This window comes from Plectrocnemia conspersa, unplaced genomic scaffold (assembly GCF_051122295.1).
Source record: "Plectrocnemia conspersa isolate PC_06_02 unplaced genomic scaffold, ASM5112229v1 ptg000009l, whole genome shotgun sequence".
Classification (NCBI taxonomy): Eukaryota; Metazoa; Arthropoda; class Insecta; order Trichoptera; family Polycentropodidae; genus Plectrocnemia; species Plectrocnemia conspersa.
In genome coordinates, this window is record NW_028277173.1 from 23,611,731 (window position 1) to 23,630,227 (window position 18,497).

Sequence of the window (18,497 nt, forward strand, 5' to 3'; positions counted from 1 at the left end):
TGATTCGTTTTATGTTTAGAATACAATTAAAAAAAAATATTTGTAAAAATAAAAAAAATCTCGTGAGGTCCAAAACGATTGGCTCGCTCGCCTTGCCCTAACGCCAGGCCTGAATATAAGTTGTAAGGAAGAAAAGCATTCTGCACGTCGTTAATTTTAAATGATTTCCCAACTATATCTGCAGAATATCAATCACCATTATAATATCATCTATTAAATACTAGCCTTGAATGATCAATAGGAAATTTCATCTCTCTTATTGGTCAAGATAGAAATGGTCATACTTTCTTGTACAAATGGTTGAGTGGGTTTCATTCGAACAATTTTTATAATATTTATCCAGTCAACCGGTGTCTCAGCTATAGTTTTTTGGTTGATTTGACCAAAATTTTTGTCACACTCAAGGTGAGAATGTCTCATATGGAAAAGTTTATATGTATATTTTCTTTCATAATGTAAAAATCTAAAGTGCATAATTTTTATTTTGCCCACCACCTGAGTCGCAAAATATACCGAGTAGCTTGGTATTTTCGTCTAAGCTACTATTAATAAAGTTATGTAGTACTGAGCACACACTGTTACTACATTTTCCCCCATTGTTTCAGAATAAGTGAAAAAAAATGTTTGTATTTTTAGATAAAATATGTACATTAAAAATATAAAACGAAAGTTGTCTACTCGAGTAATAAATGTCATTGGTTGAGAAGTTTAGTGTGGATACATTTTTGAAAAAATCCGTATTTTTTTCAAATAATAGTGTCTCAGAACCTATACGAATATTCAAACTTTTGACTTGACTCGTTGAAGCTATTTTCATCGAAGATTTATATTATATAAAAAAGGAAAAATGACAAAAAAATGTATTTCATCATTATTCCTGCGATATCTTCATATGCATAAGCACCTATCGATTATATGGCGTGATGATAACTCAACTGCAGCTGGTTATAGTAGAGGTAATGAGCTGAAATGCGAATGAGCTTTTTTATCAGCAGCACGTTACAATCTAAGCTCTTTCAAATACAAAAGACATTAATTTTTTCCGTTTCTGTAATAATGGTTATCATGGTTTCTGAATAATCTGAGTCGATCATTAGGATTTTAAGTTACTGCTTCTATAGTAGATGAAAACCCCTTTTAAATAGTATTTAAATATGAGTGCCATTGAATATAGAATTATTTTGAGAGATACGTGCATTAAAATAAATACTTTGTTCCATAAAATGAATTGTTTGTGCATCTATAAAGGTAAATCTTCGGATTTTTTCTTCGAAAAAGGATTCGCCGCAGACATTAATTGTTTACTGTTCTGACCAATACTCGCTCGCACCTAATCTGTCAAACAGTAATGCACAAACGATTCGTTTTATGTAACAATTATTTTATATATTGAAAAATATATTTTTGAATAAATCAATTATGTACCACACAACCCATAGCAACAAAGTCAGCTAAGGTAATTTTTTTCACAAACGAAATTTTGTATTACGTTTGTCATTTTACATCTGAAACTCGATATTTGGTAAGTCTAAGTAAGGAAGTTGAAAACAAAGAACGGGAAAACCGAGTTGAATTGGATAATTCATATTAAAGAATGGGATTTATTGGGTAAAAAAAAGAGTAATTGGCAACTACCGATTTATTTTCCTGACAATGGATGACAGCAAAACTAATTGTTTTGTAAATACAAGTGAAAATTTAAAGAATCAACATGCAACATTGTTACCCTCATACATGAACGAGTGTTTCTCATATATTTTTTTATACAAAAATGTTAGATGTTAATAGAATCTGAAAATATGAAAAAAATTTAATAATATATTATCAAATTCTATTCAATCCAATCGGCTTTATTTACATTTTTTTTAACGTTTGTGTATTGGAAACAAAAGTAATATGCTACAACTCAGTATAAATGAAAATAAAATTGTATGTATATATTATAAATAATAAAAATAAAGAGCTGCCAATGATTTAACACGTTAATATCAAGATGGTCCATTACCACAACATCAAAAAAATGCAAAATATTAAAAAAATAGAGTATTAAAATTTTAAGATTATTACGTAGTATTGCTGCTTATGTTTTTAAGTATTATTTTTAAGCAATAAAAAAAATTATTTAAAAACAATCACAGACAAATGTTTGGAACAAAAGTATAAATATTTATATATCAATATTAAAGAGTAAAAAATAACAATATATATTTTATAAATGCCTCCGCTTACCTTTCATTGAATAATGTTAATCGTACAACGATCGATCCATTAAGTGTTAATATTACACATAGTATATTGGTGTTACTTTAGTTATAAAACATAGGCGAGTTTCCACGCTTATTACATACACACATACAAACAATATCCTAAATCAAATTTACTGCATACATTTTTCACACAAACTTCAGAAAGACACAAAAGCTCAATCACACATTGCACATTTTGACTCAATACAAAAGAAGGATCCTTTTTACTACCGAATTAACTTAACGTATTGTTGTGTTTATCACTTTGATTTACATTGAAATACATATGTCAAATGTTTCAATATTTTCAATAAACATATTTAAATAATATACAAACTTAATAAACACATAATTTTTCGTTGTTTAAGTATTAAATTGGAAATAAAGTAACATGAAAAATAAATCAAAGCGATAATTTAAAGTTCTGTTTTAGGTTTTTGGGAGGCTTTGTCTGGGGCAGGAATTACTGAAGGCCCTTCTTTGGTGATTACTTTAAGATCTTCTTTTGGTGGCGGTTTTGTGTCGGTGGGAATATTTTCGACGACGGGCTTAAGAGGCTGGGGTTTGGGGGCAGCTGTTGGTTTTGGAGTTGTAGTCGGAGGTTTTGTTGGCGGCGGTTTGGTAGTTGGAGGTTGTGTTACTGGAGGTTTTGTGGTTGGAGGTTGTGTCGGTGGAGGTGTAGTAGTTGGCGGTGGTTTAGTAGTGGGAGGTTGAGTCGGTGGAGGTGTAGTAGTCGGCGGTGGTTTGGTAGTGGGAGGTTGAGTCGGAGGAGGTGCTGTTGTTGGTTTTGGAGTAGTAGTGGTGGTAATGGTTCTAGGAGGTGGGGCAGTTGTGGATGAAAGGATAGATTGTACAAACTTTTCCGGAAGCGGAACTCTGCCGATGTAAGTGTTATAAGGACTTCCCAAGTAGAAGTTGTTTTTGTACACGTAAGCTTCGCTTATGCCAGTCAACGAACCGTCCAAGCAATGCCAAGAATCGACGACGTTTCCGACCCAATCCAATTTTACCAAAGTCGTGCGTTTTGGTACTAAAGCTTGAACGGATTCAAAGTGACCAATCTGTAAAATAAGCAATGTATAAATATACATATAAAAGCGATTTATAAATATTTTTATTACATACCCAATGCGCGGTTCTTTCGAATACATAATGCGGCATAATTTTTTGGACGGCTTTGAAAGGCAACTGCACGAGAGCGATCATTCGGACTATGAATTTTCTTAATAGCGGATGGGGTGCAATAGATTGGAAAATCATCGGATGATCAGCGTCGCGAGGTGAAACAAGTGGCATTAAGATTCCATCGGCAGATGAATGCAAGTTATCAGGAAGACCTATAATACAAATAAAGCATTGAATAATAATAATACATTTTATATATATATGCATTAATTCAAAATATACCAGGTAATCCATCAATGAATATGTCATCGGTGCCTTTTTTGTCGCCTTTCAAATAATACCTTCTAAGTTGGCTTCGAGTAGTTTCAGACACAACGACAAAGTCTTCATTGGGTGATAACACAACCCCGTTAGCGAACCAAAGTCCGTCTAACAGAACTCTGCTCGATTTCTTTACTGCGTCATAATGCATCAACCTATTTTGATAATTTGAAATATATTAAATTCAAGTATTATTAAAATGTAGTCATGAAGCATACCTGCCGCTGCCGTCCAGAAGCATGCCAAAAACACCATTTTCCAGAATAATGTCAGACGATGAATCAGTCCAATAAAAATCGCCGTTCGAAGCCAAAGCGATGCTGTTGAATAACATTGGTTTTCTGCCTTCGATTTCATCTTTAGGCGAAACCAGCAAATGCTTAACATCATTCTTGAGATTGACTGTCCATATGCCGTAGTAAGCGTCCATCACATAGAGCAATCCTGTCTTATCAAATGCAATACCCAAAGGACGGCCGCACTTTGATTCTTGCCAATAGCCATCTAAAAATAATTAATAAATATGAGATATATACGTATTGGGAATTACAATATTTTACACTGCACTTACCGCAAGGCTTTCCGATCTTCGCGACTGAAACCACTTCCCCGTTCGGTAACAATTTGACGATATCACCGCCGTGAACGCCCGAATATAACTCTCCGTTCCATTCGGCGAAACTTTCAGCGCCTCGCACTTTGTTCACGTATAAATGATCAGCATTGTTCATGTACGCGTTCAACGTATACTTGCCGTCGAGCGGTTTCGCTGGAGTGATTCTGAAATAAATCATTAATGTATTGAAATATAATCAGATCCAAATCGATTCATAAATATTGATGACGCACATGTTAGATGTGAAATTTCCTTCCGGTGGCAATCCAGGCATGTATACTACCATGAGGAACGTTAGCGATAATTCGAACAGACGCTTGCTTAAAAATCGAAAGCATTTCCCTATTACACCCATGGTGGTCAAATCTGAAATGAAAGTTATTTTTATTAAAACGAACTTATATACTTTATAAATCAGTCCGTAAAGTGACCACAATGAATAACCACAAACGCATTCTTGCTAGTACTAGTAAGTGATAATAAACGCTGATTCTGGTTCTTATCAATGAACTTCAGATTATTAGATTATGTTGAAAACCAAACATAAACATGTTTGAACATGTTTCGACGATTCAATCAAAATTCCCAAACACCTATATATAATAATTTTTCTGAATCACCGCAATAATCAGAAATTGTTTTTAATTTTCCTCGACACATGACTAGTATATTATTATTTTATTGCGTATTTAGGTTGACCATGATTTCTTAATATCAAAAATGGGATGGGGATTCGTGGGTTTCCCAGCAGGCTAGATTTAAATATCATATATTTCCTTCAAACAGAAACAAAAATAGAGAACAATAAAAATATAAATCATTTTGTCAACTTGTAACAATAATTTTGCTACAAAGTGAGAATATCTAGAATGTTTTTAATTAATATTATCTATTTTAAAGACATTTCAGAATGTTCAAAATTTTATTTAGAAATATAGTAAGTCCACTTGGCCGAGCAAACAAAAAAAATACGATGGTCTTCCTCAAAATCCTCTAATCTACTTAAATTAAATAAAGTGGTTTGTTTGATTAAATTCATGCCTTTTTTTGGGAAGTATTGTTTCAGGAAAGCAGAACTTTTTATGGTGTAATATGGTAACCCTAATTCAACAGAAGATAATATATTTGGTGCGGAATTATCGACTGAAACTAAATTATAATTCATCCTAGTGTTGAGTTGATATATTATATTATTTTTTTTGTATATATACATATATACTGCAGAAAAAACATATGAAAACTTTATTTTTATATATTATTTTTAGACTTATTAAAAAACTGATGAAGACTGACACATAACATTATAATGAAGTTTCTTTCTTTGATTTTTTAATCGGCAACAGTCCACACTCCACAAGTTACAGCAGTATATATATATATTATTAAAACAGTTATCGTGCCCATTGTATGCTATGTACTTAAAACACTTTAAAATGTAAAACATATGCATACCAATTTCCCCGGTGAAGTGTTCATACCTGTTTGAAAAAATATTCATGTATTGTGTATTTTTAATATGTATGCAACCTCTAGACAGAATTAAATAATCAGATTAAATATAAATACAGAATTAAATTTGAAACATGTGATAACATGTCCTCTGCATAGACAGGTTTTGACAAAATATAGCATTTTTTGGTACTTGTCAAGAATATCGGCGCCACGCTCAAAAACTAATGGTTATGAACATTTCATCTATGTTTATGAAAGCGGCCTACAAAGTTTTGCTACATAAAGTGTGAGTGAGCATTGGTCAGAACATTTCAACCATTTATGTATAGAAAATAATCTTGTTGTCAATTTATATAATCGTCCTTTTAAGTAGATTAATTGCAGTTATTCATGCGGTGTTCACCATTCGCAAGTAACCTGTATAAATTTTAGAACGTATTTTACATAAATACCTTTTAAAATTTAAACAAGTTAGGTGCAAACGAACGGCATTGAATGAGCATTGGTCAGAACAGTGATGTACTATATAAATAAATAAAATGTATAAATATTTTTTTAGAATAAATTTGACTGAAAATAATAATTTTAAAAATGAGTTTAAAAGTAATTTATTATTGATATATTAGCATCAAAAACAACCTTGTTTTGACCCTATCACATTCTAACGCTATTTTGTATTATTTATGCTTCAAGTGTCAAGAAATTATTTTTATGACCGTATATATCAGTTTAATTTGAAAAGTAAATGCTGCAAATTTTCAATAATATATCATTAACATTTTTTTGGCCACAATTTAAACAATAACCATTAATATTTAGCTTACAAAATATGTACACTTAAATAAGCGATACTTTTTAAAAGATCAAAGTGTCACTAAGCGAATACTTACGGGATTCTGACTATACGAGCAGTAAAAGGTTAACCGATGACTTTTAAACTTAACCTGATGAATATATTTAAATAACAAAATTCAATGGCACCTTTACGCAATGTGACAGGTATCGTATTAACATTAATTAACACCACACACAGTGACTATTCATACTACTCGACAATAAATTTATATTTGATTAACGCCAAAACGCAAGGAAAATTTGTGTAATTATTAAACAATTGTGCAAATACAGTTGCTATATGCAGAGACATGTGTTTGCTTATAAAATATCATTCAATGAAAGTATCAAATGAATAATCAGCTAACCTAACTTGGCGTATATTTTTTTATATCTCTGTATGTTCAAAATAAATGAGGTTGTAATATTGAAGAGCCGAGTTTATAACATTTCTAAAAGTTGGCGAATGCCTATCGTATGAAATAACTAATATCAGGAGCAAAGTGCAATGGTCGCAAATTTATGACACGCGAGCCAAACAAAGACCGGCGTAGTTACAAACGGAGGACGAAAGTGCAATACGATATTGGGCGTCGTACGTGTCACGTGGAACCAAATGAAGAGCCGATCCGTCACCGACACACTCCGCTGCCTCCAGCCGCTTACTGAGGGGAGTGACACGACGATATGCACTCGACCAGTTGGCAGCACCTGGCCGGCTCAGGGATGACCACTCGCTCAGGTAATAACACATCATTTTGCGGTCAGGTCGCTAACTCAATTTTAGCTATTCGCCGCAAGGTAAAACTCTACGTGTTATTCATTTCCTTACTGATAAGCATTTTAATTGATAAACATAGAATTTTGCGGTAAGAAAAATTACAACTAAAATATAAATAAATATTAAATAAACACAAACTTTATTAGTTTATTCAAGAATACATGTTAGCATAAAAAATAATCATTTCAATTATCGATAAAGTAAATTATTTACTTTTTCGAAAAATTTAAATATTTTAACATAAAAAGATATTTCTAGATACATTAAGCAATTACTTTTAGAATTATCATTACAATATTCTTACCCATATTTTCGAAAATATTAAAAATATAATAAACTAAAGAATTTTTTATTTATATGAGCACTCGCATTTTTAATAAACTTGAAGCTTAAATTAAATCGCAAGCATAACTATGGAGTTGATACAAGTATGTCCAACGCCGACTCCAAGATTTATTTGCTAAAAAATATTTAAAACACACGACTTTTAATGTCAAACGTCCTTCTCACACATCATATTATGAAAAATATTGCACAGAAGCAAAAAAACAGGTATCAAATTTGTTTTCATTAGTTAACGCACTAACGCGAAAATAACAATTTGCAATTCTTATAATATTTTATATTTATTTATCTTCCCTCAGTAATTAGACACTCGGGGAAACAAAAATAACACGTAGGAAGTGAAAATATTTAATAAACCCATCGCTCCATGCTACACAAGTATTTAAATTAATTTACATTTTCGAACATTAGGACGGCAACAACGTTTGGCATTAGTATATATTTGCTAATATCACAAACAACAATATATTGTTGCTTAGCAGTCAACGGGGTAAAAAAGGCCAAGGGGAATTATTATATGTTGCACTCATTTTTCTTTAGTGTCGGTCCATAAAAACAAATACACGCAGAGTTTATGTAATAGTGCAGAACTAAATAAAATAAAGTGTGGGAGCCTACATTTGTTATGGCCAAAACTTGGCGGCACTTGAGTAGCACTGACGTGACCGTTATTCACTCGCCTAGCAACCCTCGGCTCGTTCGCGCGCGCCTTGCGCTCGAGTCCCGTATATTTACAAATAACCATGTAAACTTCATAAATATTCAATAAAACATTACTGCAGTGGCTCTATCTGTGTCTAATTGCCACCCGTCACCATATTGTCGCCAAAAAAGAATACACGTTGATCTGGACAAAGATTGTAATAGGTAAAACATATGTAACTATATCCAGGCCAAGAAGGAGAAGGGGGTGGGAGGGCCCGGTCGATGTAGATAACCGGGACTCAGATCAATATTTTAATGTGAAAAAAATGCTAAAATATTATTCGAAATTCGGGCGATCGATCGACACATTTTAAATACATATTCGGAGAAAAATAAAAAACCGTAAAAGTTTTCATCTTCGATTGTATCATGTGCACTTACTTTATGATGTAGAGTCAGTAAACAAATTATACCTCTTTGTCGGTCTACATTGTAGCCCGACAAAGAGGTATAATTTGTTTTATTGTAGAGTCTGAGTTTCCGAGTACCGAATCTCCGGTCCTTTATCTATTAATTAATAGCTTTTACCATTCTCTATCGGTCACATTGGAAATGAAATGGTTTTCATTTACATTTTTTGCTTTTCATGTTTGATAATACCAGAAAACGCATAATTATTCGAGCTGTGAGTCTTTAAATATTATAATATTAGATGTCACAAAAGTGTTTGGGGGGGCCTGTAGCAACAATAAGTAGCAGGGTCCGATTTTTCTCTCGGCGGCCTCGACTATATCAATAATAAAAGGGACTATAAGATAATAATCTCGACAACAAAACAATACCGTCTTGTATACATATCGGTACCACTCCTCAGGGTGACTGACAAGGGCATTGTATTTTTTGCACTAACGTTGAAAATAAATGGACTGCAGATGAAAAAATTAATGGAAATTGGTGGAATATTAAGTCAAGCGTTTTTGATTTAGCTATAAAACGCTTTTTAATTTTATCCATAATTGGATTCAGTGTATTATCACATCAACTAATATAAGGAACAGCAAAATATACGATACACACTAAAGTATACAAAAAAAATAAAAATATATATAAATTTCCACTTAATGAATTACAAATAATACATTTCCAAGATTTGGAACGAAATATAATATAGCTGTAGATATATCTAGTCCATGTATAAACGTGGAAGTGGCATATTTAATTTAAACAGGTTTTAGTTTGTGTTTTTCCAAACATATTCTCTTTTTCCAAAAAGCCCCCGTTTCTGAGGACATGTCCCAGTTTTTATGGCATCCTAGAAAATTTGGTACATTTATAATCAGTCTAACGCTTATTTATTAAATTGCCAAGAAAAGGAATAAATCTTTCTTTTATATGAGGAAAAGGAGAAAGAGGATTATAAATGGATCTGAGTTTATGGCTACGGAATGTGACGGGTGGCAATTAGACGCAGATTGAGCAGCTGCAGTAGTATATTTGTTGTATATTATTACAGTTACATCTTAAAATTTAAGTGTGTGAGTGGACGGAGCGCGGGGCCCGCACCGGCGCGAGAGCCCGCCGAAGTCACCAAGAGAATGTGTCCGTCACGCGTGTTACCAGAGTACCCCCAAGTTTTGGCCATAGACTTAAATATATTAATGGGCTCCCTACAGTTTTCTTCTAAAATTCCATATTATGGTTAATTAATAAACAAATATGCGAGAACCTGTTCTGGACAATAAATATTGAACACTATTATTCCATAGTTAATGTGTTTGAAATAATAATTTTATAAACAATGTCTATTCCAACATTAGACAAAAAGTAATATGAATATTAATAATTGAATATTCATATATATGAAATGAAGAATATTAATAAATGAATATTAATATATAGATGAAATAAAGAATTATTAATTTGTTAAAAGAGTAGTATTAGATAATACTTACTCATCTAAAAATAATAATTAGACCATTGGCACAAATCCAAGTCGGTTAACTTCAGTTGAATGAATAGATTTTCGCATTTAGCATACTGACAAAATAAACTGAACAAAATGAAAAGTGTTGTCTTATACGGTACAAATTCATCCATGCCGACTATCGGTTTGGGTACGTGGCAAGTGAGTCATTATTTTACAAAAATAAATCATCCATTATTAATGATAATTAGTCGTTATCTTTGTACTTTAATCATAATTTAATATTTAATTATAATATGAGGCTAAACCGGACGAGCTAGAGATAGCAGTGACAACGGCCTTAAATGCAGGATATCGTCATATAGACACCGCGTTTAATTACAATAATGAAGAAATTTTAGGAAATATTTTAAAATCATGGATGGATAAAAATCATGTGAGCAGAAGCGAACTATTTATTACGACTAAGGTAATATTTTATAATATAATAATTGCTGCTATAATAAAATAATTACTGTATAAATATATTGTAGTTACCTCACATTGGAAATCGAGCAGAAGACGTCGAAAAGTTCTTGAAATTATCTCTGAAACGATTGCAATTGGACTATGTGGATTTGTATTTAGTTCACGTTCCATTTGGATTTGTGTGCGATCCTAATAATTTGGTGCAAATGACTGACGAGAATGGCAATGTTATATTAGATTTAACAACTGATCACATTTCGTTATGGAAAGTTAGTATTTGAAATAGTTTTAATCAATCTTAAAACATATAAATAAGAAATGTATTTACAGGCGATGGAATCTGTCGTTGATCAAGAATTAACTAAAAACATTGGTCTTTCAAACTTCAATGAAAAACAAATTGAAAATATATACGAACAAGCAAGGATCAAACCGAACGTTTTACAGATTGAATGCCATCCGTATCATCAACAAAACTCATTAAGAGAATATTGCAAAACAAAACACATCACAGTGACGGCATACAGTCCTTTGGGAAGTCCTGGTGCTAAGCATCACTTCATGTCGAAATATAACTATGAGTACGCTATCATTCTAATCAAATTTAAATTGAAATACTAAAGTAAAATTAATTTATGATTAATGACATTATAGATTGAAGAATTGCTACAATATTTTGAATCATCCGACGATCGAGAGCATAGCAAACAATCATAAAAAGAGTCCAAGTCAAATTGTGTTACATTATCTATTACAAAACGATATTACTGTAATTCCGAAAAGCTCAAATCCTAGAAGAGTTGAAGAAAATATAAACATATTCGATTTTGAATTGAGCGTGCAAGAAATTGATTCGTTGATACAATTAGATAAGGGAGTAGAAGGAAGAATAATTGATTTTAATTTTTGGAGTGGTTGTGAAAGACATCCGCAATATCCTTTCTAGTCAAATAAATTATATCTTCAAAACTAAGTTTTATTTACATATAACCAAACACTATTTACAATAAATGGAACATTATCTGCATGCATAAGGCATCTAAACAATTCATCGGAAAGATTTATTATACAAAATGTCTTTGGTACATATACATATATACATACATAAAATAATATGCATAGTATTTATGTTTTACAAAAATTTAATGTTTTTATTGGCATTTCTACCAAAGCGATCGCATCAATTCTACGCAAATTCAAAGTACACATTTATGTATATAAAAAAATACACTTTAAATCATAAAAATAAATCATTGATGCCATGGACGAATGTATTATTTTATGGCAGTGTATCCAAACTTTAATAAAGCTTTAAAGTCACCATAACACCACAATAGCTACTTTTGGGAATGTTATTTTCACAATCGATTAAGAATTCATGTTATCAATAAACATATTCATTATAAAAATAATATACGACAAACAAACCCATCAAGTATTTCATTTTAGACTAAATAAAAAATGTTTAACTTTAAACAAAAATTAAACATAGTTGATCTATGAAATGTATATAGACATTCATATTCAAAAGTATTAATAATTAATACCATAAACAGAAACTCGCACCAATTCATTATAAATATTTTAATACTGTAACAACAGTGCTTTTAAAAAAATATGGAAATGATTTTTACAAATAATAGCCAATATAGAACATAATTCAATTATAATCCTAGTATCTACAATATTTAATTTATCTGAGTTCTAAATGTAAATAAAAAAATTTAATAATATATCACTTAAATTGCACAGCAATAACTATTTAAATATTATGTGTTACCTTCAAGTTTAAAATATATATTGAATTTTACAATTTTATAGTTCATTTAAATAATAAAGCAGCTGAGAAATTGCATAAATAAATTTACACATAGAAAAAGTTGCAATGCAAATATTTTGATTTGTGTAATTTTCGTTCAATCTGTTTTCTATGTAAAAGTATATTTTAAATACTGACTACATTTATAACTTAAATTGACAAACCTACATTTTAGAACTGCTCTAACATTTAATACAACAGTAAATTACATTTTTAAAAATCTTTACATCATAACAATGATTGTGTAACAAGTGGAAATATAGCAATCTCAACAGTGCTACTCAAATTAAATTGAAAGTTAGAATCGTGAAACTGGAAACCGGCAAGAGGAGAAATAGATATTGAATAAAGGTAAATTGTAGCGTTAAATCTTGGACGTCTAGTTCAATCAGCTCTGGTTTGGGTGGACTGTGGCGTAAACGTTTGCCGTAGCTCGGTCTGCAGCTTCTTTGACACCTTTCAACGCAGCGGCACTAGCAGCAAGTGGAGTGGCAGGATTTGAAGCATTTGTGGAAGTGTTTCGGGGGAACATACCCATCAACACGTGATTGAATCCTAGGACCTGATAAAAATATTTTTTTTAAATAATTATATAAATATGTATTAGAGATTTCGTATAATAAATAATCTTATTAGAAAAATTTGTGTTATTAGCACTTAAAATTTGAGATAAATAATAAAAAAAATGGTTAAATTAACATAAATCATATATTCAAATGTAAAATGCAATGAAAAAAATGATTGTGCTAACTGATCAAAACAGGTTTCATATTTTTGATGCAACATAAAATAATCTACAATGAGATTTTAATACAACAAATAATACTATTGTAAAATATGTTTTATAGTTTTATATACCACAATATGTTGATGCTTCTCATATAATTTATTTACAAACTACCTATTAGGTTTAATAGACATAAAATGTTTTTGAGTCATTTGTTATTGCAAAAATGATATCTAAAGGGCAATAAATCATTTATTTACAAGAACATATAATTACAAAAATGTAGGATTATTTTAGTGGAAGGCTTTATCTAGCTGACTTATAGAAATAATGAACAATCATAAAATAACTTTTTTTATGAAGATTTAACTTTGCCTTTTTAACTCTTCAGTTGCTGACCATTTTGGGATTACTATCTAAATATCGATGAATAGAAAAAAATGGGATAACTTTTGCTCACAAGGCAATTGCTCATACGAACATCACTCAAACAAATATTGCTAACATGGAACATTCTTCACCCCTTGTTGTGTTTGCTGCACGTTCCAATGACCACAATGGCAAAAATAAAAAAATCAACATAAGATTTTTGCTCAGGATGAAAAAAATAAATATATAAATATTCTTGAACTCTGTTTTAGTTGCAACATTATATTATATGAAAATTGTCACACAAATACGTTGTAAAAGAAAGTAAATTGTGAATACGAAAAATAAATTATTCAACATTCATAAAATATAATGAAATTAAAACAAATTATGCTACCTTGATTAAATAGTTTTCACTAAAAATTAATACTTTGAACTAAAATTTTTTTAAGGAGTTTTATGCCTCACTCTTAATCTTCACGACACTAAGCGAGTAAGAGTACTTATGAACCACAAAATTATTAGTATTTCAATCATTTGTTAAATATTAATAATGACTATCTGATCGGCTACAAGGTAATGGCCGTTTTGAATATTTTTAGAACATATAGATATTGCAGCTTTAAATGCTTATATTATTTGGACCCAAAAGTATCCAGAATGACCAAATGACCATAATTGTCGTAAGAAATTTATGAAACAATTGAGTTTAGAATTGTCTAAGCTCAGTGTATTTGCAAGAAAAAATAGCAGTAAAATAAAGGATAAAGCGTAGGGGTTCCAAACTGGTAAAAACTGAAACCAATTAACCGATTTTTGGTCATTTTAAAAAAAAAAGAAACTGGCCTTTTTGATTCGGTTAACCGGTATTTTGATTATTTTTAAATTAAAGAAAATGAATGCTCATAAATTATAAATAATATACAAAATCGATTAATTATTTTCATTAGTACATTAGAAAAGCTATGCTATCAGGAAAAATTTTATAATGAAATTTATTTTTAAATTTTAGATAATGTGGTAAGACTTGATTATTCATTTTAATATTTAACTTTATTCGAATACAAAATAACATAAAAAATGTATTATTTTGCATGATAATTTATCGAATACTCGCTGACTAATCGGTACGTGCCGGACGATTAGTCAGGCAATTTGAATCTGGGGTTACTTTGTACAGTGTCAGTTCTTGATGCTATTTTCGAGGTTTCGGTACTCGAGTTAAAACTGTCAGAAATAATATAATTACATCAATAAAAATGACAAAATCTATTATATTTACTTGTTTTTGGGTCCATGGAAAATAAAATCATGAATTTAGTCTTTGATTAAAAAAAATAGCAGCACTTCCACGCGCGAAACCTTGCATTGTTAGCACGGAGGCCTGCATAGCGATAATATGTTTATTCAATATATATATAATCATAGTATTGATAAGAATTGCCTGTTTTCATTTTATCCGAATTGGCTATCTATTACAGTAATGATTCTGAGTTCAAAGGGTTAAGATCAAGCGTATCTTTGAATACGTACCATTTGATTACAATTCTTCCTGAATCGATCAATACCGAATGCTCGAATTGCTCTAGAGAAGCCCATAACTTGCGAATCGATCCAAGCAGATCGCCAAGCTTCGCATTTGCCACCGGCAATCTCACGATATACGACACGCTCCACTACGCTCTACAACAAACACGAAATATAACACAAAATCATACATTTGATACTTTTACGTTAAATACATACCATGACTTTGGCATAACCCAAATTTCTGGTGTAAGTGATCAGCGTCTTAGTTTTAGGATCGACTATGCTTTCTTCGACGATCTTCACTGATTTGGAATTGAAGAATCTACAACGTTAATATTGATATTTATATCATATCGACGATTTTATTACGATTGAAAGATTGAAATAAAATACCTCTCCCCCCATTTGGGCAATTTGTTAGTCTTGGTCAACAACCGTTTGGTGTGAAGTCGTCCCTCTATCATTTCTCTGCTGATGACATCTTCGGAGAGTACGTGTGAACTGTGGATATATAAAGTTCTAATATAAAATTCTTTTGTTCCGAGTTATTTTTATTCTAGTGACTTGTTATATGGATGTCCTTATATGCAGTTTAATGTGATATTAACGAGCTGATCGTAGCATTTAATTTTCAGATAACCTTTGTAAGATAAGAGCGTTAAAATTGCGCATATTGTACGAACCTTTGAGGGTTAGGATACCTCCTCCAGTATCCGCAGGCTACCTGGTCCCACGTATAATTGAAAATGGTGGTGTTCTCATAGTATCTTGCCATTTTCAAAATATTGGGAACGGATGACCCGAATGGATTAAAGAGCGACAAACATAGTGAAAGCTGTAATTTGGTCGGAAATCGATACAGTAGCGTCGGATAATGACAGATCAAGGCCGATCAAAGTTCGTTTTGCTTTTTCGTGGTTTATATCGAGAGAGAAAATGATATCTTAAAAGGAAATCGGAGAGAGTATCGGCGATTGGCCGACGACAGAACGACCCGGACGGACAGTTACGGCACACTGACAGGGCTGACAATCGGTGGCTCGCGGGTTCGGCACGTGCGCCATTTTAAAATATTTACAAAAAATTGCTATTAGATGAGTAATATTTTTTTAAAAATAATTTCATTTGTTAGTACTTGTTAAGAATATCGGCGCCAAGCTCAGAAACCAATGGTTATGAAAAATTCTTCTGATTTTGGCTTTAACGTCTGCGAAAGTGGCCAGCAACGTTTTGCTAGATAAATACGTTTTAAAATTTAAAACTTTGTTTTATATCACCGTGCACGTATTTATTCTCCAAACATTAGTTAATATTAGCAATAGTTAATCAGTGTCGTCTTGTGTTATCGACGATATTGAGCCCTTAGTAACTGGCATTCCAGTTACCCAGTGCCAGCAACTGAAGGAATTATTATAAGGGAAAAGCGCCACTCACCTTGCGCCAGTACGATAGTGTGGTGGAGTGGGGAGCTGGCGTGCTAGTAAAACAAAAATATTTGTTCTGCTGGCGCTGTCAGCTACTGGCGTTAGCGTTTACACAGTGCTAGTCGCTGGCATCCAGTAACTGGAAACCTCAACCGGCACGCTGACTGGCATCGTGTAAATCAGGGCTGATTTACACGCTTACAGTTGTTGGCATGCCAGCTGGAAATTTACTGGCATTCCAGTCCACTGGCGCCTTACTGTTTACACAGCACCATTAAGTGATAGAATTATTGTTACGAAAAAGCGCTACTCACCTTGCGCCAGTACGGTAGTGTGGTGGAAGGGGGAGCTGGCGTGCCAGCAAAACAAAAATATTTGTTCTGCTGGCGCTGCTAGTCGCGCATTGGCTTCTCCAGTAACTGGCGTTAAGCGTTTACACGGTGCTAACCGCTGGCATCCAGTGACTGGCAACCTCGACTGGCGCGCCGACTGGCATAGTGTAAATCAGCCTTAAGCCTTAGGTACCGTCTTTTTCCGAAAATAAGACATCCTCCGAAAATAAGCCCTAGCGTGATTTTCAGGAGTTTTTGGAATATAAGCCCTCCCCCGAAAATAAGCCCTAGTTAAAATAAGGTGAACGCCAGCATGTGGCGATTATTGATAGTGTCACACTATTTACAGGCGGCCTTCGACTTTCGCACAATTCGCTATTTCGCACATTAAAAAAAAAAAAAACTTTTTTATATAAAAATTAAAAAAAAAAAATTATCAACAAAAATGAGAAACGGATATATTTCAGTTTTGATACAAACTCATAAACTTCACACGATTCGTGACAAAGAAAATAAAAATTATGATTCCAGCGGGAATGACTGCCTATCTCCAGACACTTGAGAAATCAACGTGGGAATTTTGTGAAGGTCTACAAGAAGTTGCGAATTGGGTAAAGAATTCATGTTTCCAATGCACTTCGAACAGGCTACTTAGACAATAAATACTCATTTAAGGATAGTTATATTGCAGGACATGAGAGATTCGGACCAATGATTCAGCAGAAAACGGACTTGATTGAAATTCAGGATGGAATTCAGAATTTGATTAGTTATGACGATGTTCCAAAAGAAAATGAAATGACTGTATTCGAATAAATTTGAAATAAATGTAAAATTCCTATATAAAAATAAATATTAACCGAAAATATATAAATTTACTTATTGTACGCGAAAAGTAAGCCCTCCTCCGATAGTAAGACCTAGCTCATATTTCGGACCAAAAAGAAAGTAAGACAATGTCTTATTTTCGGAAAAAGACGGTAGCAATTATTTTAATAAGAAAAGGTTCAGTATAACCCCAAACTAAATAATTCAGTCGAATTAAAAGTATGTAGCGTGTACAAGGACCGCAAGCCATCTACAAATGCGAAAATGGCAGAAAGGGCCATGTACTACATATATTAAAATGTGATTCATGCTAAAATCTTACTGTTTATGTTCTGTTGTACGAATGGTGACATGTTATTACAATGAATGTTCGCTGAACGAGGCAAAACCGGCCGTTGTCTATCCACGGCAAAGGGAAAGGCCTTAAAGGAACGTTCAGCGTCAGTTACTGGCACCACGTTACCTAGGATAGAGCGAGGTGGAGAATGATCTTGGATGATGATGATGATTTGGTTTAAAGAGTTGAGATACAACGTTATTACAAATGTAAGTGATTTATTTAATTTTGTGTTTGGTGAGATAGCAGGCATGTGATTTTTTATGTTGTAGCCATAAAACTCAATTTTCAAATTTTATGACCCAGTAAATGGTAAATAATAATAAATCAATTTTATTTTATTTATTGTATCATTTTGTGACACAATATCTTTC

The 18,497-nt window shown here is 32.2% G+C and overlaps 3 protein-coding genes across 4 annotated transcripts; 1 reads left to right on the top strand and 2 right to left on the bottom strand.

Moving 5' to 3' along the window:
• Positions 1-1,624: 1,624 nt before the first annotated feature.
• Positions 1,625-7,261, bottom strand: LOC148232313 (adipocyte plasma membrane-associated protein Hemomucin-like). The gene is made up of 7 exons (XM_088191282.1): positions 7,194-7,261; positions 4,542-4,674; positions 4,264-4,472; positions 3,911-4,196; positions 3,654-3,847; positions 3,372-3,583; positions 1,625-3,307 (listed from the first exon to the last, which is right to left on the bottom strand). Exons 2-7 carry the CDS (start codon positions 4,661-4,663, stop codon positions 2,663-2,665), a joined length of 1,668 nt encoding a protein of 555 aa, XP_088047408.1. The 5' UTR covers positions 4,664-4,674; positions 7,194-7,261; the 3' UTR covers positions 1,625-2,662.
• LOC148232314 (1,5-anhydro-D-fructose reductase-like) lies at positions 6,887-11,726 on the top strand. 2 transcript variants are annotated; one of them, XM_088191284.1, is made up of 5 exons: positions 6,887-7,336; positions 10,591-10,758; positions 10,823-11,026; positions 11,088-11,338; positions 11,412-11,726. In XM_088191284.1, the coding sequence occupies exons 2-5, from the start codon at positions 10,711-10,713 to the stop codon at positions 11,701-11,703; spliced, it is 795 nt and encodes a 264-aa protein (XP_088047410.1). In that variant the 5' UTR covers positions 6,887-7,336; positions 10,591-10,710; the 3' UTR covers positions 11,704-11,726. The 2 variants fall into 2 exon arrangements, with proteins under 2 accessions (XP_088047410.1, XP_088047409.1); XM_088191283.1 differs by lacking the exon at positions 6,887-7,336 and adding an exon at positions 10,302-10,490.
• Positions 11,718-16,419, bottom strand: prel (preli-like). The gene is made up of 5 exons (XM_088191285.1): positions 15,886-16,419; positions 15,596-15,703; positions 15,419-15,524; positions 15,206-15,355; positions 11,718-13,138 (listed from the first exon to the last, which is right to left on the bottom strand). The coding sequence occupies exons 1-5, from the start codon at positions 15,975-15,977 to the stop codon at positions 12,965-12,967; spliced, it is 630 nt and encodes a 209-aa protein (XP_088047411.1). The 5' UTR covers positions 15,978-16,419; the 3' UTR covers positions 11,718-12,964.
• Positions 16,420-18,497: the final 2,078 nt, after the last annotated feature.

Coding starts and splice junctions, on each gene's coding strand:
- LOC148232313 (XM_088191282.1), bottom strand. CDS start 4,663: ATGGGTGTAATAGGGAAATGCTTTCGATTTTTAAGCAAGCGTCTGTTC. Junction 4,473..4,541: donor GGAAATTTCACATCTAACAT/GTGCGTCATCAA, acceptor GATTTATTTCAG/AATCACTCCAGCGAAACCGC. Junction 3,308..3,371: donor TCGAAAGAACCGCGCATTGG/GTATGTAATAAA, acceptor CTTATTTTACAG/ATTGGTCACTTTGAATCCGT.
- LOC148232314 (XM_088191283.1), top strand. CDS start 10,425: ATGAAAAGTGTTGTCTTATACGGTACAAATTCATCCATGCCGACTATC. Junction 10,759..10,822: donor AACTATTTATTACGACTAAG/GTAATATTTTAT, acceptor AATATATTGTAG/TTACCTCACATTGGAAATCG. Junction 11,339..11,411: donor ATGTCGAAATATAACTATGA/GTACGCTATCAT, acceptor ATGACATTATAG/ATTGAAGAATTGCTACAATA.
- prel (XM_088191285.1), bottom strand. CDS start 15,977: ATGGCAAGATACTATGAGAACACCACCATTTTCAATTATACGTGGGAC. Junction 15,704..15,885: donor AGGTATCCTAACCCTCAAAG/GTTCGTACAATA, acceptor ATATATCCACAG/TTCACACGTACTCTCCGAAG. Junction 15,356..15,418: donor TGGGTTATGCCAAAGTCATG/GTATGTATTTAA, acceptor TGTTTGTTGTAG/AGCGTAGTGGAGCGTGTCGT.